The sequence below is a fragment of the Leiobunum rupestre genome, chromosome 4 (assembly GCF_980474605.1).
Source record: "Leiobunum rupestre chromosome 4, qqLeiRupe1.1.hap1, whole genome shotgun sequence".
NCBI lineage: Eukaryota > Metazoa > Arthropoda > Arachnida > Opiliones > Sclerosomatidae > Leiobunum > Leiobunum rupestre.
The window spans coordinates 73,583,212-73,607,631 of NC_143387.1; the positions used below are offsets into that span (position 1 = coordinate 73,583,212).

The following is a 24,420-nucleotide window of genomic DNA, read 5'->3' on the forward strand; positions in this document are numbered from 1 at the left end:
CTTTTTTTTAATGAAGGGCTATTAATTAATTAAGCAAAAACGTATTAAATGGTTTTTCCAAATGAATTTCAATGATTTTCTCGAAATGGATTTTCGGTCCTTGATGCGTTTTTGCTAATTAAGGCAGTGGTGACGTACCTATACTAAAACGTCAAAGGGTACAAAATAATACGCAACGCAAGTAAAATTTTTATAATCATATTGTGAGTATAAAAAATATATGACAAAATAACAATGTTTTAAATTATTATTCGAAATAATGGTCAAATATTTTTTCATGGAAATTTAAATGACTGATTAAAAAAGATTACTGTGATTATTAGATTGAGATATGAAATAAGTTGATATGGGACACAGGGCCGTGCAGACTGGGAGAAAGGGGGTGGCAAAATCCGCATTGGCCCGTTGAAAAGGGGGGGATACAAATCGGAGCCCCACGAAAGCTCTGCACGGCCCTGATGTGATGTTATTGCACCAGTACATATTTATATAAGTTTATAATATTTTACATAAGTCTGTCACTTCCTATGTTTTACATGCAAAACTTTTACTGAGAGCTAGATGCGAGAGATACTTTGTAATGGGCTTCGGTGAAGTTTTGCGTCTGCTCGTTATCATGTCTAGCGTTGCCTTTAACAGCTCCTCACTACCTATATTTTTCGTAAAATCGAGACTCGTAAAATATAACGAGTTTCTTTTAACGAGCGCTTAACGAATTTTCGCTAAAACGTATTCTATCTCGCGTTTCGTTTAGCTCTTGTTATTTCCGAGTTCGATTTGGTAACGAGTGATGACGTAATTCCGATTGATAAGCCAATGAAATATGGTGTTACAAAGGTGCCTTTTTTCACATTATTTGAAATTTATCACCACGTCTGTTTATTTGTTTCATAGCCCATTCTTTTTAAGTTCACCTGCCCAATAGGAACCTGATAGCAACCCACAGCGTAAAAGTGTAATGCAATCAATATCTAGTTAGATAATAATAATAATAATAAATTAATAAATTATTTAAAATATTAAACATGTTTTCGTATCAGTGGCGTATTAACCATTAGGCCGAGTAGGCACGTGCCTAGGGTGCCATTTTTCTAGGGGCGCCAAAACTTTGATAAAGCCCCACGGTTGAAGTACGTGGGTTGCCCCTACTTAGCTGACCAACCCGTTAGGCAATGCCCATGGGCGGAAAATTATTATGTGCCTAAAGGCGCCGAAAGGGTTAATCCACCCCTGTTTCGCATACTTTGCTATCAACTGGAACAGCAGTACTCAGAGAGCCAGAAAGACGATTTTCCAAAGTTTGTTCTAAAACCAAAATTCTTGGAAGTCTGAACAGCTTTTTGAACGTATATTCACTTAAGTCCCATGCATTATTAGCATCTCTTATAACTCTTTGTCTCCTTAAATCTCTATTTCCAATTTCATTGTTATTTTCATTTTAAAATAACTGCCTTAAAAACTCCATCCTAAAGACACCACGTACGTACCGCCATTATATTTTATATTTTCACACAAAAATGATGTAATATTTAAATAAACCTAGTGAACTTCAACCTTTAAAAAACCACCAAATACTTTCGTCCAATGGGAGCACAGCTGCAACCGTTTACGAGCTAAAATAGCTTTCGTTATCTTTAACGAATACGCCTAACGTTAAGAGATAAAATTGCTAAAATTCAGTTTTCGATCATTTTAACGATTTTCGTAAAATTTAACGAGTAACGAGCCATTTTTAACGATAATGAAAGATGACGTCACTCTGTGATTAGCTCTTACGAGACGTTAGTAAAATATTTTCCAAAGTGACATACTTATTGAAAAACATTATAGACGTATGATATTTATATTACCTGAGTTTCTATATATATATAACTAGATATAGCCATAGGTGCCATAACTACAATAAGTAGGACACTTTCTATTGCTTTAATTCCAATTTCCTTACAGAACCTTTTTGCGACAAAGATACTCTCTTGAAGTTACCGTCCTTGGTGAATAATTTTCTTTAAAAATATAATCCTAATATCGGATAGCACGTGGAGTCGTGAGGAACTTTGCCTTTGTTTTGAAGCCCGCGTGCGAATCAAGCGTGCCCAAAAACATATTTGGGATCGTGCCGCCGAAATTTTATTTTTTATTTTATCAAATAAGTGTAATATTCCGCCGATCTATCGGAAACCAGATATTTCGGCTTAGCTCTGTGCTGATAAAACATCTGGAGTACGAAATAGCTATGAAAATCAGTTCCGTTTAAAATCTCGTTAATTGTCATACTTACTGTTCTTATGTTACTTATGATATGGCCTATTGAATCTTTCTTTTATTTCAGTTAATTATAGTCCTTTTTTCGAAGTTATGGGAATTCGAAGTTATGGGAATTCGAAGTTATGGGAATTCGAAGTTATGGGAATTCGAAGTTATGGGAATTCGAAGTTATGGAAATTCGAAGTTATGGGAATTCGAAGTTATGGGAATTCGAAGTTATGGGAATTCGAAGTTATGGGAATTCGAAGTTATGGGAATGCGAAGTTATGGGAATGCGAAGTTATGGGTTTTTTGTATTCGAGGTTTTAGTTCGAAGATATGAGAATTCTACGTAATGGGAATTCTGAGTTATGGGAATTCGGAGAAATGGGAAATCGGAGTTATGGGAATTTATGGGAATTTTGTATTCGGAGTTGTGATTTTCGAAATTATGAGTCGTTCCCAAATTTTAGCTTACATTGACTCTAGCTGTTCGTTTCGGGATGACATTTTGGAAATGAAGCCAGAGAATTCTAGCACTCGCGGTCAAACAAGATGACAATGAGCATGTCGAGAGAAGGGGGGGTGCCCGCAGGGGTTGAATCACCCGCACCTGCAAGTAGAAATTGCCGCGAGCCAAACGGCGGGGGGACAATACTCGACTTTTTTTTCCATAGAAAGGAGTAAAATGGTGAAAATAGATGACAAAAAATAAGCTTACTGGGAATTATTTAAAGACACTTTTGGAAAAAACATTTTTTATTGAGAAAAATATAAAAATATACAGGAAAATATACAATAAATAAACGTTTTTTAAATCCGGGGATGAAAAAAGCACCGGGGAGGTGAAACAGGCGGTGAATTGAGGAGGACGGAACTGTAAAAAAAACCAGTTAATTTCAGAAAAAAGCTGTACTTTTTCTAAAAAACGAACTTACGAAGGTATAATAGGAGGAGAAGGAACGGCGACTTCGGGGTCGATCAGGAAATTAGGGATAGGCGGCGGCACGATTAAGCTGATTTCGAAAAAAATGTTAGACCCCTTAATTTATATCTGAAAATTAATATTAAATACCCCATATCGGCGGCGAAAGCGGTTTCGGCGAAATCTCCCGTTATCACCGAGGTGATATGGGCAATCGCGGCGTTTTGGGCCGCCCAGGCATGCCCCACAACCACCTGAAAGTCTAGGGCAGTGGTTTGAAGAGAAGGCGAATCATGGTGATCAAGGGAACAAAGGCGAAGAGAGTCACCCATGTTACGGGCCGCGTTAAAGGCACCACGTAACACGGCGGCCAGGGAGATTAAAGACGACACATAGCGGTGGTCGCCCTGAATAACATCCGGGAGAGCGAGGAGTACAGGCGGTGAAAGAACCACCGGGGGTGGTGAGGGAGATGAAGATGGGCTTTTAGAAAAACAAAATGATTTAGGATATTTTTTAAAAAGGGGTTAAAGATTTTTTTTTTAAAAAACCTACTTGGGAGAAATTATCACCACATCTGGTGATGAAGGAAGGAGAAGGTTCTCGTTCCAAAGAGAATAGCCCGGAACAGGGCTTGCAGGGGAATAACTAGGTAAAAAATATATATTACAATAACGAAAATATATAAATATCAAAAAACTCACGAAATAGAGGTAAGAGCCTCCAGCTCTTCCCTAGAGGAGGAATCGGAGGATGATGAAGAGGGTTGACGGCTAGATAATATTTAAAAAGTTAGAATTAAAATAATCAAGCGAAATAAAATTTGAAAAAACTTACCAGCGTTTTCGGGAATTCCCGGAGGCCATGTTTTTTTTGGACTTGTTCTGACTATCGGTAAATTCGCGAGGCTAGATATACCGGTCATTTTAAGGAGCGGGGTCGAAACCCGGATGACCGCTAGGGGGATTAACCCTCTAAGGAGTTTCATTGGACCCACGCGTAATTTACCGCTAGAGATTGTCACGAAATCTAGACAGTTTTCCTCACCAAATAGAAGCGCCTCCAAGTTATTGAATACAACCGGGGAGTTTACGACTTAAGGTTAACTTTCAATAAAAGGAGGAATTTTTATAGCGGATGGGGAAAAAATACAAAAGACAGGAATGTTATTTTTCTACAATACGAAAAAATCCGACGATTATTATTTCTAAAGCGAGATTTTACGAACCAGAAAAGCTGTCGATGAATTTAGGGGGGATAATACGAGCGGTTCAAATTGTGAGTAATGGGATTGTTTTTCAAAAAACCGTGGGAAATATTATACCTGAATATTATTACGCCTTGGATAGACACGATTCATTTTCCACCCCCTACATGTCTGGAATACCATCCCCCGATGGGGAGGGGGTCTTAAAAAGCGAGACCATAAATAGACCCGGGACCCGATTAAAAAGCCCCATTCGAAATTTTTTACCCGCAAAATATGGAACTAAATTTCCCTAACGCACTGCGCGATTTTAAATCTGATATACGGCCGGTAAGCATTGATTTCTTATACCGGTTTTTTTACTATTTGACTTCGTTAACCCTTTGTCCTAACGAATTACCGCGTGAATTACCTAAATGTTTGAAAGATTTGGAATTGGTACGCGTTTTTATTGAACTTATTGACTACCTTAAACTTATACCTCTAGCCTCGCGAAATTGCAATAATTTAAGAGAATTGGAATCGCTAATCGATAATGTTCCGTCCGAGATTAAAACCTCGACCTTCTTAGCTGAATGCGCGAAACAACGCGACGTATTAAACGAATTCGGGGAAGATGATGACTTCGATTACATTTTGTCTAACCAATCAAACGATTCAGCGGTCACTCAACCACGTGAATTACCGGTTAACCTCAGCCCCGTTAGCTCACTTGATGACAATTCGCTAGACGCCGATTTCCCGTTCTCAAATAATTTATGGGTGCCCCTGGCTGAAAAGATATCAGACGCGACTCTAAACGGGGACTCTTCCACTTCGAATGACGAGATAAAATGTTTTAACCCTTCGGAAAAATCACCCAAATTAACCACCCCCGAAAAAGAGATTACGAATTCCGAAATATTTACGGATGATTTTTCACTCCCCCCTGAATATTCACAGTATGAAAAAACTTTACTAAAAGGATCTAATCCCGCGACGCCTCCTCTAGAAATTACTCAACTTTCCCCGGAAAAAAGCCCAGAATGGGGGCACTCCAGTCTATTCTCGCAATTTTCTCAGCTTGAAAAAGCATGACTAATTAACGGCAAAGCCGAAACCAGCGGACTTTCGGTAGACCTCGAAACTATTATCCCTAGCGCGCCCGATAAATGTCCTTCAAGGCGGGGCCTTAAGCCCCCAAAGACTTCCCTACTAGCGGATATTATCCGGGAAACAATCGGGGCTGAACTTGAAGGAACGAATATTTTTAAAAACAATGATGAAACGGGACTCCCTGATCTACCCTCGATTCCCCCCGAAAACAATTTAGACTCGCTTAATGACGATTTATTTTTACCTTCCGAAGAAGAAAATTGGCTAGCGGAATTCCCTTTAAACGAGACATCAAAACTCCGAGACACGTGGCTTAACTGCGGCGGGCGGTTCGTGGGAAGCCTCGGCGCGCGGCGAGGAGAGACTCACTCATTCCTCCCGAAACGTCAAAACCCCCAGCTGACGGTTCCACGAATAGCGAGACACGTGGCTTAACTGCGGCGGGTGGTTCGCCGGAAACCTCGGCGCGCGGGGAGGAGAGGAGAGACTCGCTCCTTGCCTCGCCAAATATAGGAGCGCTATCGCCATCTGGCGTCGACGGCGCTAACTATTTTAATAAGGAGGAAAATAAAATTTTAAATCCGGAAGTAGATACTTTTCTCGGCTTGAATAATATTACGTCGGAATTTCACGAGGGTTCAAGCGTTAATAACCTAGTTCATTCTAGAAAAAGGAGATCTTCATCGCAACTTCTACCACTTAATTTAGCGGTTCCCGGGGAAGTTTCACCGCGAGCCGGGACTTCCACTAAAGCGATATTTGTTAGAGACACTTACTCGCGGCGATTCTCCATGTCCAGTGTTTTCTCCTTCACCGCGTAAGAACCCGGACCCTTTTCTAGATCAAGCGGGACCCTCGCATAAAATTTTAAAGTGGACTAGTGAAAGTGAAAGTTCGATTTCATCATTTAACTGGTATTCGAGCGAAGATATTCTTCCTTTTTTATCGCCTCTCCCCGCGGACGATGATGAAGTTCCACCGCCTCAACCATTTCCGCTCGATGAACTAGAGATCGACCAACCACCCCCGATTTAAGTTGGAGGTAATCAGCCGGAAATCGCTCAGCCTCTTCAAGCACCCCAGCCTGAAGACCTTCCTGCTCTTCAAGAAGAGGAGCCTCTACAGCTCCCAGTCATCCCGCCACTTCCGGTTCAAGTCATTGAGGCTCCGCCCGTTCAACAAGATGGCCAGGGTCTTCAGCTGGAACTACCCGCGAATTTTGAAATTATCCAAGATGGAACGAAAGAATATCCGCTATTCAATCTCGTTGGAAGATACGTTGAAGTGCGTTTCCTCGCTGATGTAGAACTCGGGATTACGCAGTTCGTGACCTTTATTTTTGATCAACTTCTCGATGATGACCGAGTTAAAATTTCGTGTACCTCGGAAGTTTTCCCGGCGCGGGTGCTCGAGATTTCCTTCCGCCAGAAATCGCAACTTCAGCCCGGTGATGTTTTCGATTTACTCGAAGGGGAGATCTATCTGGATGAGAGAGATGATTTCTGGAACTCACCAATTTTATTCACGTTAAACGTGGTAAGATTACCTCACGGAGGGTCCCTGAGGCGACGCGGACTTAAAAAGCATATTGATTACATACGCGATAAAAGGAGTTTTATCTCAGTCCAAAACAAAGACTCCTTGTGTCTCCCGCGAGCATTAATTATTGCTATCGCTCATTTAAAGAAAACACGAAACCCTAGAAATAAAGAATATTTCCAGGAGTATAAGGCTTTGTACAAGGCCTCTTCGCGAAAACAAAGGGAAAAAGCCGAGGAGTTACGCGTCGAGGCCGGCGTTTCGAAACGCGAATGCGGGGCTTTCACGAGTTTAGTGCATTTCCAATTTATTCTCTCTGATTATCAAATAATCGTTTTTGAGGTTTATAACGACAGACCTAGGGTATTTTTCCAAGGTGAAGGCGGGAACTCGGAAAATAAACTTTATTTAATTTATAATCAGAAACATTATGACGTAGTCGCGAAATTGACGTCATTCTTCGCCACTAATTATGCGTGTTCCATCTGCTTGGTCGGATACGATAAATTGGAACGCCACAAATGCGCAATTTTCTGCAAATCCTGTTTCAGACATCAGAAATGCTCCGGTGAGCTCGTCAAATGCGCCGATTGTTTTCGCTCCTTTCACGGACTGGAATGCTTCCAAAGCCATCGCGAATCGGTTCCCTCCCTCTGTAGTCAAGTTAAAGTGTGCAAAGACTGTTACAAATACGTGAACTATCGCTCTAGGGAAACTATCCATTCTTGTTCGGAAGTTTTCTGTCGTATTTGTAAAAAGCACGCGCCGCATCCTCACCTTTGCTTCGTCCAGCGAATTAAAGACCGCCCCGAGCCTGACATGACCAAACGAAGATTAGCACTAGGGGGCGTGCCTTCTTATCTTTTTGTGTTTTATGACATCGAGTCGATTCAGAATAAACAACACGTAAATAAAAAGGGGGCGTTCGAGCATGAGCCGTTTCTTCTAATATCCCAAATTGTATGCCCCGCGTGTATCGACGAGCGAGACTCGAACTTCGATTGCGGGGTGTGCATCCGCTTTAGCTCGCGACAAAAAATTTTTACGGGGGAAATGTCGTGGGGAAGTTTGTGGATTATATCAGAACTCTAGCGGATATTAAAAAAATTTACTTATTCGCCCACGCCGCGAAATGTTATGATCTCCAATTCGTTTTCAAAGCCGTTCTATCAATCGACGAGACCTTTGTGCCCTTCGTGATAGTAAACGGGACTAAAATTATCTTCTTTAACTGTTTTAATTTCAATTTTCTCGATTCCTATTCGTTCATCCCTATGCGACTCGCCGCGTTTAGGAAGACGTTTGGACTAGGGCCTTCCATGGATAAGGGTAGATTCCCTCACCTTTTGTTTAATTTTGTCGAAAATAATTTCGATCCCGCTGACCCCATAACCACTAATTATTCGACCGAGAAGGGGGAAAAATTTCCGCCCCTTGAAGCGTACGGGGCTAACTATCTAGGGTTAAAGGAAAGAGCGGCTCTTCTTAAATGGCACGGGGAGCAAATAGCCGCGGGCGGTCACTTTGACTTTCTAAAAGACGCGATTTCGTATTGTACGGCGGATGTCAATATACTCCGACTGGGATGCGCAACGTTTAGACGTGAATTCATGGAAATCTGTGACACTGACCCTTTCCGCGCCGCCATCACGCTTCCGGGCGCCTGCAATTACGTCTTTAGAAAACGCTTTCTCATTCCTGACACGATAGGGATACTCCCCCCGGGGGGGATGAGAAATAGGGACCGACAATCAACCGCGGCCTTTGAATGGCTCGCCTGGGAAGAAAAACGCAGGGGTATAAGAATAGTGTCAGCTATGCGGGGGCGGGAGGCTATGGTAGGTAAATTTAAAGTAGACGGTCTAGACAGAAATGACGTTTACATGTTCCAGGGCTGCTTTTTCCGTGGCTGTCCACGGTGTCAAGTAGTGGGAAGAGACAGACCTCTATGGTCAGATCCCTCACAAACGTTTAACCTCCGGTACCAACAAACAGTCAGGGTCGTTGCTCAACTCCGGAAACTTAAGAAAAACGTTATAGAGATCTGGGAATGCGATTTTTACGAGCTTCGCCGTAAAGCGAAGGATAAGGCGTTTTTCGAAAAAGTACGTGCCATGTTAATTTCACCCTTGAATCATCGAGACGCGTTTTTCGGAGGGAGAGTTAACGCGACAGTCCTTTACTACAAGGCCAAAGGCGATGAACGCGCGTTTAACGTCGACATGCTTTCACTTTACCCGACTGTCAACCTTCTAGATAAAATACCCGTCGGTCACCCGAAAGTTTTACTAGACCCGGATGATTTACGAGATCTCGATTCGCTGGACGGGTTAATTCAGTGCCGCGTTCTCGCCCCTCCTAAACCTTTTCATCCTATCCTACCCATGCATTCTAATTCGCGACTTCTTTTCGTCTTATGTGGTACCTGTGCACGTCTAAGATTTCAAGGAAGGTGTCCTCATTCCGATCCCGAGCGGGCATTCGTGGGGACATTCGTTTCCGACGAACTGAAACTAGCCGTTTCCAGAGGTTACAAAGTGATTAAAATGTACGAAGCTTGGCATTATCAAACAACGCAGTATAACAAGGAGACCCAGGAGGGGGGCTTGTTTTCGGACTAAATCAAGACCATGTACAAAATGAAGGCCGAGGCTTCGGGGTTTCCAGCGGGGATCACTACCCCCGACGAAAAAACAAATACGTCTCGGATTTCGAGGACCACGAAGGCGTTAAACTCGATCCCGCGAAGATCGCGTTAAACCCCGGTAAACGTGCCGTCGCGAAGTTAATGTTAAATAGTTTTTACGGTAAGTGGGGGCAACGGAATAACCTCGTAAAAACTGAGATCATTAAGGACCGCGAACAATTCTTTAAACTATTTAACGACCCGAATATCGAAAGGAAAAGTGTCTTGGCGATAAACGATAAGACTTTGCTTGTCAAATGGGAACATCTCAAGGAAATCGATCCGGCTTTGGCTCATGTAAACGTAGTTTTAGCCTGTTATACCACCGCTTTTGCCCGGATGAGGCTCTATAGTCACCTAGAGGCTCTAGGGAATAGTATATTATACCACGATACGGACAGCTTAATTTATAGATCACGTGATGGGAATAAACTAGTGCAGGAAGGAACCTTTCTTGGGGATATGACGGACCAATTATCCGAATTTGGTCCAAATTGCCATATTACTGAATTTTGCTCGGGCGGTCCGAAAAATTACGCCTTCCGCGTACTCAACCGCGATACTGGTGAAATTAAGGAGGTCGTCAAGGCTAAAGGTCTCAGGCAGAACTATTCCACTAGAAATTCCATCTCTATGGACTCGTTGAAAGGGATGCTCGGAATCGACGTAGACGCGCCCACTCTCGAGAAAGAAATCGAAATCCCCCACCATATTTGTAGGTTAAATGATCATACCGTGGTAACTGTAAATCAAGTTAAAAAATATCGACCAGTTGTCAATAAATTACGCGTTATCGTTAATTTCGAAACATTACCGTTCGGATATAAAGAATAATATTTAAAAAAATGACTAGTCCAGAATGAGAATGAAAAAAACATATCCTAATATTCAGGTATAACCCGCTTATAGAATGTGTGTAAAAGGAATTATTGATTAATTACCCTTATACGCGAAGTTTCGGTATTAACTGATTTTTATCCAACATTTTCGAAAGATAAGTCGTTATGGCTTTAAAACTATTAACCTATAATGTAACTCATATTAGGCGATAAGTCCCACTTAAAATGGCAGCACCAGTATTAAGAAAAGAACACCGCTAAACTCATATTTTTATTTTTACCCGAACGGTTTGTTTCTTAAATATCGATGTAGTTTAACTTAGAGACCTCATTTAATAAAAGCATGTTACCACTGTATGGTCCTTTCTCCGCTCTTCTGAGCGGGCTGAGCGGTAGCGGGAAGTCCGTTTTGATGGCGCGAATTATAAAAAATAAAGATGAAATGATTTCCCCTCCGCCGACAAAAATATTTTGGCATTATAGTGAGCGACAAACACTTTATGACACTTTAAAAGACTCTGTAGTGTTCCGAGAAGGAGTCCCTAATCTCGATGATTATCCCGGTGAAGAAGGCGAACACATTCTCCTCATCGCCGATGATTTAATGAACGAGAACAATGGTCAAATCGGGGCTTTCTTCACGAAAGGCGTTCACCACCGTAATATAAGCTTCGTATTTATAACCCAGAACATTTTCCCAAAAACAAAGGATGCGCGCGATTGTTCGCTGAACGCGAATTACATTGTTTTGTTCAACTTCAACCCGCTATATTATTCCGTCAACTTAGAGGCGCCAATTACCGGTTCGCTATCGAGGCCTATCTCGACGCGACCAAACGCCCTCACGGCTATATTCTTATCGACAACAGGCAGGAGTGCCCCGATGACTTCCGTTTAAGAACGGATATTTTCCCCGACGAAACCGAAATGGTTTATATCCCTAAGAAAAAAAAGTAGGGAGTATAAAGTCAGCGGAGAGGAAGAAGTCCCTAACCAGTTCGAAAATGCCGGCCCTGGTTGCCGGACACAAAGATTTTCTCTCGGCCCTAGGTAGATCAAATTTTAAACAACGACGCGCTATTCTCCATCACGCTAAAAAACCCTTAATTGACGCTATTGCTGAATGCTGCGATAATACTTTGAAAGGGAATTTAAAGTTAAACCCTTGTCAGAAACGAAAACTAGCTAAACAAAAGAAATTCATTAGACAGGTAGCCTCTAAAAAAGTAGCCTGGCGTAAGAAGAAATTAATTTTAGTTCAAAAAGGTCACGGGATTCTAAGTATTCTCATCCCCACCGTTATTTCAGCCCTCAGTGGGATTTTAGGTCGTTCTTAAGGAAATAAAAAAAAATGTACGCTCAAAAGTTAGCCTTAGTCCCCCTCGACTCGTTAGGAAATAATAATAATAATAATAATAATAAAAATGTTCTCATCCCCTCTCGAGATACCCCTCAATTTTCGTTTCCCCATCCGTTAGGGTCCTCCGTGGATGAATTAAATAATAGCATGACCGACGTACTCAATTCCAATCTTGACATTAGGGATAAAGTTAAATTATTCGAGCAGATGTTCCACCGATATCAAAACATTAAGGATATAGCGACAAAGCCAAAAAATAGAAAAGAAACCGGAAAGGACACGGCCTTCTTAAATCTCGTACCGATTCAGTTTAGGGCGAGTGCGAAGGACTTAATTAACCGACTGATTAGCTTAGGCGATAAAGTTTCGTGGTCGAGTGAAGGCGAGTTGTTTATAGATCAAACGCGCGTGCCCGGGTCAGATATCGCTCCCCCCCGCGCCTCCCCCCACCGGTTGGAACGAGTTCGACGCCTTGTTCACGCCTACGGTATCATTCAAGAAAACCATCCCGCGAGTGAAGAAGAAAAAAATTACATTTTCGGCGAAACCTAGAAAAGCATCCGTCGTTCGGACACCGCTCCAATTTAAACCCCGGGCCTTATCGAAAGGGGTTATCAATAGAGGCGCGAAAAAAAGGAAAACGGAACAACCAATATGGGAAGAGTTTCTAACCCCGAGGCAGTCTTGAAAAAAATTTATTACGATCCAAAACATCCCGCGAGATTCGACGGATTGGAAAAACTTTATCAGGCCGAGAAAGACAGAGGTATTCCCCGGGAAACGGTAGAAAAATGGTTAACGAAGCAAGAATCGTACACGTTACATAAGACCGCCTATCGGAAATTTAAAAGGAGCAAGGATTTTGTCACGAATATAGGCGATCAGTTTCAAATGGACTTAGCCGACATGAGAGACATTTCCGAACACAATTCCGGCTTTAATTACCTTCTAGTATGTATCGATACATTCTCGCGACGCGCGTGGGCAGTCCCTATAAAAAGTAAGAAAGCCGAAGATGTAATCGCCGCGACCGAGAAAATATTCGAGGATCTCACGCCTCTTAAAGTTCAAACCGATAAAGGGGGGGAGTTCACGGGGAAAAAATATCAGGATTTCCTTAAAAGAAAAAAAGTTAAATTCTTTACTAGCGAAACCGATACAATCAAAGCGTGTATGGTCGAGCGACTAAATCGTACGCTAAAGGCTAAAATGTATAAATATTTCACCGCTAATAACACCTATCGATACTTGGACGTTCTCCCTAATTTAATTCGTAGCTACAATACCACAAAACATCCCACGATAAAAATGTCACCCCTAGACGTGAAACCGGATAATATCCTGAAAGTATTTAAAACAATTTACAAGGAAATCCCCGTGAAAAGCCGGCGTCAACCTAAACTTAAAGTCGGTGACTTTTGTCGTATCAGCAAATACAGGGGGGTCTTTGATAAAGCCTATCCCGGTACTTGGTCAAAGGAAGTCTTTAAATTCACCCGCCTCGTAAATTTAGACCCGCCCCTTTACACGATCGAAGATTTAACGGGGGAGGCAATAAAGGGACGTTACTATCAGGAAGAACTGCAATTAGTCGCTAAAGCTCGACTATACAAGATCGATAAAATTCTCAAGTCTCGGAAACGCAAAAATCAAGTCGAATACTTTGTCAGTTTTGTAGGATATCCGCCGAACGCGAACTCGTGGGTCAAGAAAAAAGATGTATCTGACATTACCTTCAAACGCTAGCATGAGGGTTTACGCCGACAATACGATGGCCTCCTATACCTCCGCGTTACCGAAACCTGTCGAATTGGCGGGGTCTTGGGAGTGCGGACTAGCTGAGATAAATTACACTAGCGCGTTCTTCAACGTCCTCGAGGGACAAAACACTATCGTTTTCATGGTTGTCGACGAAATCCCTCCTGTCGAATGTAACCCGTCTCCAATCGAAGTCAAACAAAATGAACCGGGGACTAGCATCGAAAAAAACCTAGAGCCGCCTCAAGCCGATCAACCTACTTTGGGAATAACGCTTAAAATTACCACGCCGGGGAAAAAAAATCCGAAAGGGAAAAAAACGGAGCAGATTTTCGATGTCGCCAAAAACGGTGAAACTCTTACGGGTGAAGCTCAGATCGCCGAATGCGTAGCTCAGCCTAGAAGACCCAGAGGGACCTCCCACGTTTATAGGGTACCCATAGGGTACTATTCTTCCATCGAACATTTAATTAAGGTAATAAACGAAATTATTAAAGATATGAAGACGTCTCTTCAATATAACGAGATCACGCGACGAGTTCGAATAAGCCCCTTTCGCCATAACGTACTAGTGCAATTTCATTTTGGTCTAGCCATGACATTGGGCTTCGATCCCGGGATTCAATCTTTGGAAAGGGGTTACCGGGGCGTTAGACCGGCCCTTATAGGCTTTCAAATCCCCCCTCAACTTTACGTTTACACTAATATCGTCGAAGATCAAATGGTGGGTGACACTCTCGTTCCTCTCGTTAGGATTGTCCCCGTAGAAGGCTCGTTTGGGGATAACGTCGGGAAAATATATGACGTGCCTCATTACGTGCGAGTCTCCAAACGCTATTTCGACACGATCCAAGTATATATAATGAACCCTCAGGGGAAACCAGCGCCATTTGCCTTCGGGTATCTGACGGTTAAACTACATCTACGGAAACAAGATGCCTAAGCCGGATGTCCTCGACGCGCGGGGGTCCTGTCCCTATAAAAATTATTATCTTAACCAAGCCCAAACCGGGGGGTCTAATTTCTATCAAGGAGCGGCTTATCAGAAAGGACATGGTCTCGGAAGTCTGTTCTCGGGGCTCTTCCGCTGGGCCTCCCCTCTTTTAGTTAGAGGGGCGAAGTATATAGGAAAACAAGCGTTGGGGGTCGGAAGTAAAATCCTCAATGACGCTGTGGCGGGTGAGAATATAAAATCTTCGGGGAGGAAACGTTTCGGTGAAGCGCTAGAAGGGATAACCGGACAAAGCGGCTCGGGGCGGAAAAAGCGTAGGAGAACTAAAACGAGAAGCAAGAAGAAGAAAACAACAAGCAGGAGGAAAACTAGAAAAAGGACCGTTAAACGCAGAATCGGGACAGTAGCTCGTCGGAAGTCCACGAAACACGTTCGTGACATTTTCCCCTCAACTAAAAGAACCAAAATGTACAAAGTTGAAGCCTTGAAATCGGAATTGGACCTGTTCTCGGTCACCCCCGTCGAAAGCGCGACTCCAACTTTCTATCGACCGATCTCTACGCTACGAGATGATTCTCAGATTGAATTTTGTATCCCTAAAAGCCCCGAGTATACGGATCTCGCGATGAGTCTCCTTCACGTTAAATGTAAAGTAACGCGGGAGAATGGGGCTAATTTAGACCCCGACGTTAAATTATCAACTTGTAATAACCTAATGCATAGTCTCTTCGATCAAATTGAAATTTACTTGAACGACAATTTAATCACGCCCTCGGCAAGTCAATATTCATACCGGGCCTATTTAGAATCGCTCTTGAACTATTCCGGCGAGGCTAAAACTTCTCACCTGACTTCGTGTCTCTACGCCAAAGACGCTGCCGGAAAGTTTGACGATATAATTACCAACTCGGGGAGCAAGATTCGTAAAGCAGCTATTAAGGATTCAAAGGAAATTTCCTTAGTAGGGGCAATATACGCCGACCTTTTCAACATTCCGAAATACCTTCTAAGCGGGGTGGAAATTAAAGTTCGACTCTCTAGGAGTAAAACGGCCTTCGTCCTTATGGGAGACCCCTCGTTAAACGTGGGAAATTTTAAGATCGCTATAACGGACGCTACTTTGGAAATACGGAAATGCAAGATAAGTTCTCAAATCATTCTGGCTCACGAAAACGCTCTCTTAGGTGCCACCGCGAAGTATCCCTTTACCCGAACCGAAGTGAAAAGCCACGTACTGTTCACCGGCGTTTCAAATACGAGCCTCGACAATGTGTGGCTGGGACCGCTCCCTCAACGCGTTATTATCGGCCTAGTCTCACATACGGCTTGCGCGGGCGATTTTCATAAAAATCCTTATAACTTTCAACCATTCGGGTTAAATTTCTTATCTCTCTACGTTGATTCGGACGCGGTTCCGAGCAAACCTCTCCAGCCCAAGTTTTCCCAGAATCAATTTGCCCGTGAATATTACACCTTGTTTACGGCGACGAATATACACTTTAAAGATGACGGGAATAATATATCGCACTCAGAATATCCGAGGGGGTATACTCTATATGCCTTTGATATCACGCCTGATCTTTCCGCAAGTGACAACTCTCATTGGAACCCCGTAAGACGGGGACAGTTACGTATCGAGTTGGGATTCGAAACCCCGCTCACGGAATCAATTTCGGTCGTTATTTACGGGGAATTTCATAGTTTAATGCAAATAGACAAAGACCGCAACGTGGTGATTGATTATTAAAATGAACACATTAGAAATAAACGAGATCCTCGGGCATTTACCCGGGTATCAAGGTGCCTTTGCTTCCGATAGACTCCCCGAATATATCCCTTCCTTCCCCTCCTCCCTGGTCATTAACCTCGATCCTCACGATGGGCCCGGGACTCATTGGGTAGCTATTTACCTAGACGCTTTCAGGAGGGCCGGGTACTTTGACTCGGCGGGTCGTCCGGTGACCCTTCCCACGATAAAAAAGTTCCTGAGAAAAAATTCCTCGAAAATACTCTACAATAGACGTCGTCTACAGGCCGTGGGAAGCAAAGTTTGCGGACAATACTGCGTGTTCTATCTGGAACATCGCTATAGGGGGCGGAGTTTGGCCTCCTTCGCTGATAGGTTCACGAGGAACCAATGGAGTAATGACAATCGCGTGGAGACCCTATTTAAGAAGCGGATTTAACTTACCTTGAGTCAGAGGGGGTATCAGCCAACAGAAACATCATGGAAAGACCGCTGGTAGTTGTCGATTTTGAATTCTTACTCGGCGCGAAATACGAACCGGTCGTTAAAGAAGTTGCCGTCGCGTTCGTCGGGGAGTTTCCCCTAGTTAAAAGTTTATTCGTTAAACCTCCGTACCACGGTAGCGGTCTTTCTCATCACGAAGCCCGGCAAAATCAATGGGTCTTTACCCATATCAACGGTTACCTCTGGAACCACGGCGATACCCCTTACATCGAGCTACAACATCGGCTCAAGGCCTTAACCGAGGACTCCGAATTCGTTTACTGCAAGGGAGAGGAGAAATGCCACGTCCTCAGGAAACTCATCCCCCAAGAGGTGATCGAACTCGGGGAAATCGGTTGCCCCAAGGCCAAGGACATCAGCATCGACCAGAACTATCGGTGTCGATTTCATCGACGAGGGAGCCCGACGCTTCTCTGCGCACGGGAGAAGGCCTGCCGCTTAGCCAAGTGGCTGGAGGCCCATCACCAGACGGAACCCTCGCCGCTCTTCGAGGAAGACGAAGGATTCTTTTAAAACTTTTCTTTATAAAAAAACAATTAATTATTTTTCGAACTCTTATGTTTTTAAAAAACCATTACGTAATTTTCTCAATTCGCGCGCGTATTTTCATTTCGTATCATTTTTCTTATATTCAGTGTTATCATTTTTTGTAATATCTTCCTTTGTGTTAATAAATGTTTCGTTCGAATTTATGTTTTCTTATTCAACATACACGCCTAAACTCGTAAGGGGGGGTGGGGGAAAGAGAAAGTCGAGGTTTTTTTAGTCGTCTAGTACCGGATCATTCCCTGGGTCATTCCTGAAGTCGGAGAAGTAAGTGGTAGACGTATTTTTTCTTAAGATGAATTTTGAGAAAACAGAATCGCTAGTTTCAAGGGTTTTCCCTGTAAGTTTCTAAACGTGAGGGAGCTAACGAAAGCGGGTTTTTTCTACGTCGGTCACCGGGACAGCGTAATGTGTTTCTCCTGTCAGCGTGTCGTCAAGGACTGGACGGTCGACGACGTCCCGTTACTAAGACACGAAAAAGAGTGTAACTTTTGTCCGTTCATAAGAAATGATTTTTCGGGGGATGTCCCAGCCGTGTCGATGGAGCTTGAAGGGTCAAAGCCGATGCGATACGAGATCGCGCGAATTCGTTCCTATACTATAGGATTTAATAATAATTATATTAAGAATAATATTAATAAAAAGGAAGGTTTGCCGATTGATCCTTTAAGGGAAGCTAGGCATTTATCCAAAGCTGGATTTTTTTTATACAAATTTCAAAGATTGCGTAAAATGCTTTTCCTGTTCTGGGGAACTAATGAACTGGGATAAGGAAGATAGTCCGTTCGAGAAACATTGGGAAAATTTTCCTCATTGTAAATTTCTTATTTCAAGGGCAAGAAGTGGAAATGTAAAGCATTTTATAGCCGCTGAGGATATCGTAGAAAAGGACAACCAGTTGAATTATTCGACTTACCCCGAATCACGATTAATATACGATTCTTTAAACGAAATAGTCGAAGTCTTAGATGAAGGACAAGGTCTAGACATGCCCGGGGAAAAATAGATTTTATATTTCTCCCGAGGAATTCGAGGGGGGACGCGTGGTAATAGACTATTTTTTAGGGGGTCATCACCCCTCAGCGAGAGATGGAAAGAGGGATTTACCCCCGCCTCGGTTCTAAGGATCAATCGATCGGTCGCGGACGAAGGTGATAGACACCATTTTTACTCGGCTTCCGTTAAAAAAGATGCATTTTGAGAAAAATAGAATCGCTAGTTTCAGAGGGTTTCCATGTAAGTTTTTAAACGCGAGGGAGCTAGCGAAAGCTGGTTTTTTCTACACCGGTCACACTGATAACGTCATGTGCTTCTCTTGCGAGAGGGTCGTCAAGGGGTGGATGACTAATGACGTCCCGTTGCTGAAACATATCGAGCAGAATCGCTTATGTAAATTCGTAAATGACGAGAATACGGGGAATGTCCCCGTCCTAACACTGCCGAAAGACGATAAAGAGCAGACGGATGAGACGGAGCTAAATCCTATGCGCCATGAGCTCGAGAGAATTCGTTCGTTTAACAAGGGATTCCCTGTTAATATCATAGATGGTAGAGCCTTAGCTCGGGCTGGGTTTTATTATTTAAATTATAAAGATTCTGTTAAATGCTTCGCCTGTGAGGGAGAGCTTATGGCTTGGGAAAAAGGCGATAGTCCTTTCGGTGAGCATAGGAAATATTTCCCCCATTGTAAATTTCTATTAGGGGAGGAATGTGGAAACGTAGCTCATTTTATAGCTGACGAGGATATTGTAGAAACTAACCAGCCACCTTATTCTTCGACTGCCGAGAAAGCCATAGTATACTGTTTTTTAAAAGAGGTGGTTGACATTTTAGAGGGTGATAAACGGAAACGACTCGAGACTAAACATTTTTGCACAATTGGATAATAGGTTTTGGAGGCCGTGGGAATCTCTCTTTTCCCTAACTTTCTCAAGGTTTGGGAAATTCCTTCATTCGGGGTCTCTCCCCCCCTAGTTAGAGATTTCTCCCCGGGATTTTAGTTCGGTAGGAATCATTCGATCGCTAGTTTACGAAGGTGTCGGACTAAATTTTTAACTTCCTCAAAAAAATGAATACCCTGGCGAAACGAGTCGCTAGTTTTAAAAAGTTCCCGGTGGAATATATGGACACTCTCGAACTGGCTCAGGCGGGCTTCTTCTTTATCGGGCATAAGGATATCACTATCTGCTTCTGGTGCGACGGTCTGGTGCGGGATTGGGAGCCGGGATCTAACCCCTTACATTGCCACACTGCCTTGTTCCCCGAGTGCGAGTACGCCAAGCTCGAGTTCGCGAAGCTTCAGGAGACCTACGATGCCCAACTAGGCCCTATGAGGTATGCGGACGAGCGGTTGAAGACTTTCACCAGTTTCCCGCTAGAGAAGCCGTGCCACATGGAACACACCAACGCGGGTTTTTTCTACACCAACTTTACGGACTGCGTGAAGTGTTTTTTCTGCGGTGGTGAGATCGGAGATTGGGGTGCGGAAGACGATGCCTTTCTGGAACACGGGGGACTATTTCCCGATTGCAAATTTGCAAAAAACTATTATTGCGGGAACGTCTTTTTAAAATCATTCATGCTCAACATCGCGTAAAATTTGACCTCGTTCCCGTAACTTTCTTTTTCCTCGATGTAGAAGATCGAACTAACTATTCCTTATTAAATAATTTCCATTTTAAAAGAAGAATCTCCCTAATTAATAATATTTTACAGCCTATTTTATTAAAACATGTACAGAAAAGTGTAATAAAAAATGATTTAGTATAATATTCGTCTCGTTATTTTTTTCCAATACATTTTAGGTAAAAAAGATAGGTAAGTGGAGGTATCCATATAGATAGGTAAGTGGAGGTATCCATAAAATGAGGAGCGAGTGGAGTTAGAGGGCTCCATAATTTTGGATCTATAAATTCGATGGCTCTATAAAAATTGCTCTATAATTTTGGTATCTATAAAAAATGTGGTTATGGATAAAGAGACCTTATCTATAATTCTGGTTATCTATAAAATCGCTCTATAATCATGCTTATCCTTGGCCAGGCCTATTTCTCTGACGTGATAATGTGGCTCTCTTCCGACAACCACGAGTGGCTGCCGCCGCCGCCGATGGACAGCTACCGCCAGCATTACAATTACTACCAGCCATACAACTGCCACCAACCTATGGACAACCACCAGCTGGACAACTACTACCAGGCAAACCACTGCCACCAGCTTATGGACAAGCCGCTGGACAGCTACCACCAGCCAGACAACTACAAGCCGCTGGACAGCTACCACCAGCCGGACAACTACAAGCCGCTGGACAGCTACCACCAGCCGGACAACTACAAGCCGCTGGACAGCTACCACCAGCCGGACAACTACAAGCCGCTGGACAGCTACCACCAGCCGGACAACTACAAGCCGTTGGACAGCTACCACCAGCCGGACAACTACAAGCCGCTGGACAGCTACCACCAGCCGGACAACTACAAGCCGCTGGACAGCTACCACCAGCCGGACAACTACAAGCCGCTGGACAGCTACCACCAGCCGGACAACTACAAGCCGCTGGACAGCTACCACCAGCCGGACAACTACAAGACGCTGGACAGCTACCACCAGCCGGACAACTACAAGCCGCTGGACAGCTACCACCAGCCGGACAATTACAAGCCGCTGGACAGCTACCACCAGCCGGACAACTTCTTATCGCCCTAGTCCCACAACAAAACGTCCGGTTAAGAGTGGTACTTGGAGGAAATGGACTGATAAGATTAGAACTTGTTGGAGCGCCCAATCATAATAAAGAGCGAGAACAAAACGTCCAAGTCCCACCGGAGAACGTCCAGAGAGAAACGGATGAAATTGAGGTGAAAATTTTATGTTATATTGAAAAATCAAGGGTTCATAATATTGAAAGATAGTGTTGTTTTTATAGGATGACGGCACTTGTTTCCTGTGCGTTACAAACCCGTCAATTACATTAGCACTTCCCTGCGGGCATGCTGCTTGCCGCACTTCTTTAAGTAGGCCGGAATTAAGGAGAAGATGTCCGTTTTGTCGACGACATAATCAAAGGTTGATCGACACTTAGAGAAAAAGAACTTTTAAATAAAACCCATATTTTGTATATTAATTTTGTAGCGACACTTTAATTTTTTTCAATAAAACTTGACCTTTTTCTAATTTTGGTCCTCATTTCACCTGCAGTGGCGTCGCCCGGGTTACCATTTTTTGGGAGGGGGGGCAATCTATGCCAAATATTTATAGTATAACTTACATATGATTAAATGGTGATATATACATATACAGGCTGGAAACATTTAGACCAACACTTACAGGACCGGCGGATAATGTGGGTATCGTGGGTAGCCCTACCCACTCGGAATTTAGTACCCACACGGAATTTGAAGGCATATATATATATATATATACATATACAGGGGCGTCCTCTTGGGGGGGGAGAGTCTCCCCCCATATAATTTCTAGAGAGTCTCTTCTCCAATTTACTATTTTCGGTGATTTCGCTTTATGTGGTAGATATTTTCTTTAAAATTAAGTCCGATAACGTTAAAAAAATATTATTGGATAGGTTAGGATTCAGCGGACCTACAACTTCGGTTATATCAGTAAATATTAAATTTAAGTATAGTTTTCAGGGTAATTTACGGGATCCCAATTTTCGTGGTTTTATATTTTCGCCTAAAAATCTACATACAGTTCCTTAATTTAAGTCCGATTTTCATGAAAGTTATATTTTTGAATAGCTGCACGGTTTACATATAACCTAGAGTTGCAAATACGTTCCTTAATTTTAATTCTAAGTAAGCTTTTTTCGGCAGCGTATACGGACCCCTGCAATTTCCAACATTGTAAATCCCCGTGTTTATAAAGGTCTACGCGCCCGTTTCCCTCTAGCGTTTTTCAAGAGTGCGCCGCGCTTTCAACGTATGACCAGAAGTAACAATTAAGTCAGACACTGATCGACCTAGTCTTCGGCGTATGACCAGAAGTAATAAGTGTAACACTCAACGTAACAAATAAGTGTGATCAGAAGTAGCAAATAAGTGTGACCAGAAGTAACTAATAAGTGTGATAAGAAGTAACAAATAAGTGTGATCAGAAGTAACAAATAAGTATGAAACTGATCGAACTAGTCTTTGTCGTATAACCAGAAGAAATAAGGGTGACACTCAACGGCTAACTAGTAGTAACAAATAAGGGTGATCAGAAGTAAAAAATGAAGAGGGACACTGATCGAAGGAATCTTCGATGCTTTCAAAGTATGACTAGAAGTAACAGAGAAGTGTAAATATGTATATATGTGTGACCGTGGATATATTTTGGTTGTGATACCGGCGTTGCAGGTTGCTGTGAATAGCTCAAACAATTTAACACATTAGAAGGATTGTGTGTATTTCTGACCGTCGTACGTCTTGTTTAACTAAAAATATCATAACTGTGTATCTCAAAACAGATCTAAGTTCGCCGTGCAACTGTTGAAAGTTTTTTCCCACGAAATTGATGACTGAATCCCCCTAAAAAGAAAATGTGTTTTTGATAGCTGTTTTTTTTTTAACCAGCGTTAAGGTAGGTCGATACCAAAATATCCCTTTAGACTTTTAAAAGTCTACACACTATTTGGCTAGCTTTTGAGCCTTTTCATGAGTTGGAGGAGCTAAGGCGCCAATTTTGAATTTGAAAAGGGTCTGGCGACGCCACTGTTCACTTGAAGGAAGTACACCGTCAGAAAAGTTGTACTAGTGTTAAATTTGATTGTATTCATATACCTGGAAAAATTTCTCTGAAAACCATTTAACGATTAAATGTTTATCTATCTATTTATGAAAAATATTGGTCAATAAGCCGCAGTAGTGCTTCGAGTAAATTAAGCATCGGTACAGAACGAGGTGGTAATGTTAAAAATACACAATTAACGTATACAAATAATAACAAATGAAGGCATACAACAATAACCACAGAGTATTTAAGTATGGGTATGCTAAGAAAAGAGGGGAACCTAGAATTTTATAATAGGGACACGAAATAAAAAATGTTTTAATACGTTTTTCTCATAATGGCCGACAAAAATTACGTGGTTATTGCTCTCAGGTGACTTGTCGTAACCACCCAAAAATTTGTGGTTTGAGTAGGAGTTTTAACTCTACAGTAGACACATTGTAGATGCTTTAGCAGTTGGCATTATGAGCAGACCACAACGCCAACTGCCGCTGTATCTCGAAACCAAGTTGGCGTTATGAGCATCCCATAACGCCAACGGCCCATAACACCAATTGTTCATTACACCAGCAGTTGGTGTTATGAGCCGTTGGCGTTATGGTCGTTGGCGTTATGAGTAGTTGGTATAATGAACAGCTGGTCTTATGAAAAGTTGGACTTATGAGTACCACCCTTTTTATCTTGTAACAAAGATAATATAACTACGTCCCCTGTAGCATTAGGGTGTCGGTCAAGAGTCGGGTATGGGTCTAAAAGTCGTTTTCAGGTCGACGACCGTATGCCGACTCAAATTGTTAAATTTTTTCAAACCCCAAAAATTACAAATTTCCATTTTGAGGCTTTATAAAGTCGGCAAGTCGACTTTAATGTACAGTCGATATGCCGACTTGATAAGGACCACACATGTATTTTTTTCAAATTTTTAAAATAATTGTATTTTAGTGTATAATTATACTTCAAGTTAATTTTTACTAATTATGATTAATTAATTTTTAGAAATTAATTTGCATAAGAAGTTACTTCCCCTGTAGCAAATTAGAGTCGGGCCGACGTCGGCAAAAGGTACTAAACACTAAAGTCGGCCGACCTTTGGATTGAGTGTCGAAATGTCGTAGGGGTAAAATGGTCGGCCGACTACAAAACGTCGACTCTTTACCGCCAATTTATAGATCTAAGAACCGACTCCGAAACGACGTCGGGCCGACTTTATGTTAATGCTTATTTCCGACCCAAAACTGATCTCATTATTAGATTTTCGAATACAAATAGTTTGAAGAAAAATAGTCAGAAA

At 42.5% G+C, this 24,420-nt stretch overlaps 3 protein-coding genes across 3 annotated transcripts; 2 read left to right on the forward strand and 1 right to left on the reverse strand.

The window, feature by feature from the left end:
• Positions 1-3,057: 3,057 nt before the first annotated feature.
• LOC149949010 (uncharacterized) lies at positions 3,058-4,207 on the reverse strand. The gene is made up of 6 exons (XM_090171206.1): positions 4,007-4,207; positions 3,874-3,942; positions 3,725-3,817; positions 3,320-3,652; positions 3,183-3,260; positions 3,058-3,121 (listed from the first exon to the last, which is right to left on the reverse strand). The coding sequence occupies exons 1-6, from the start codon at positions 4,033-4,035 to the stop codon at positions 3,058-3,060; spliced, it is 666 nt and encodes a 221-aa protein (XP_090027332.1). The 5' UTR covers positions 4,036-4,207.
• An 8,342-nt stretch (positions 4,208-12,549) lies between these two features.
• Positions 12,550-13,641, forward strand: LOC149949011 (uncharacterized). The gene has a single exon (XM_090171207.1). The coding sequence runs from the start codon at positions 12,550-12,552 to the stop codon at positions 13,639-13,641; it is 1,092 nt and encodes a 363-aa protein (XP_090027333.1).
• A 1,430-nt stretch (positions 13,642-15,071) lies between these two features.
• LOC149949012 (uncharacterized protein F54H12.2-like) lies at positions 15,072-16,352 on the forward strand. Its single transcript, XM_090171208.1, has one exon. It carries the CDS (start codon positions 15,072-15,074, stop codon positions 16,350-16,352), a length of 1,281 nt encoding a protein of 426 aa, XP_090027334.1.
• The last annotated feature ends 8,068 nt before the right edge of the window (positions 16,353-24,420 follow it).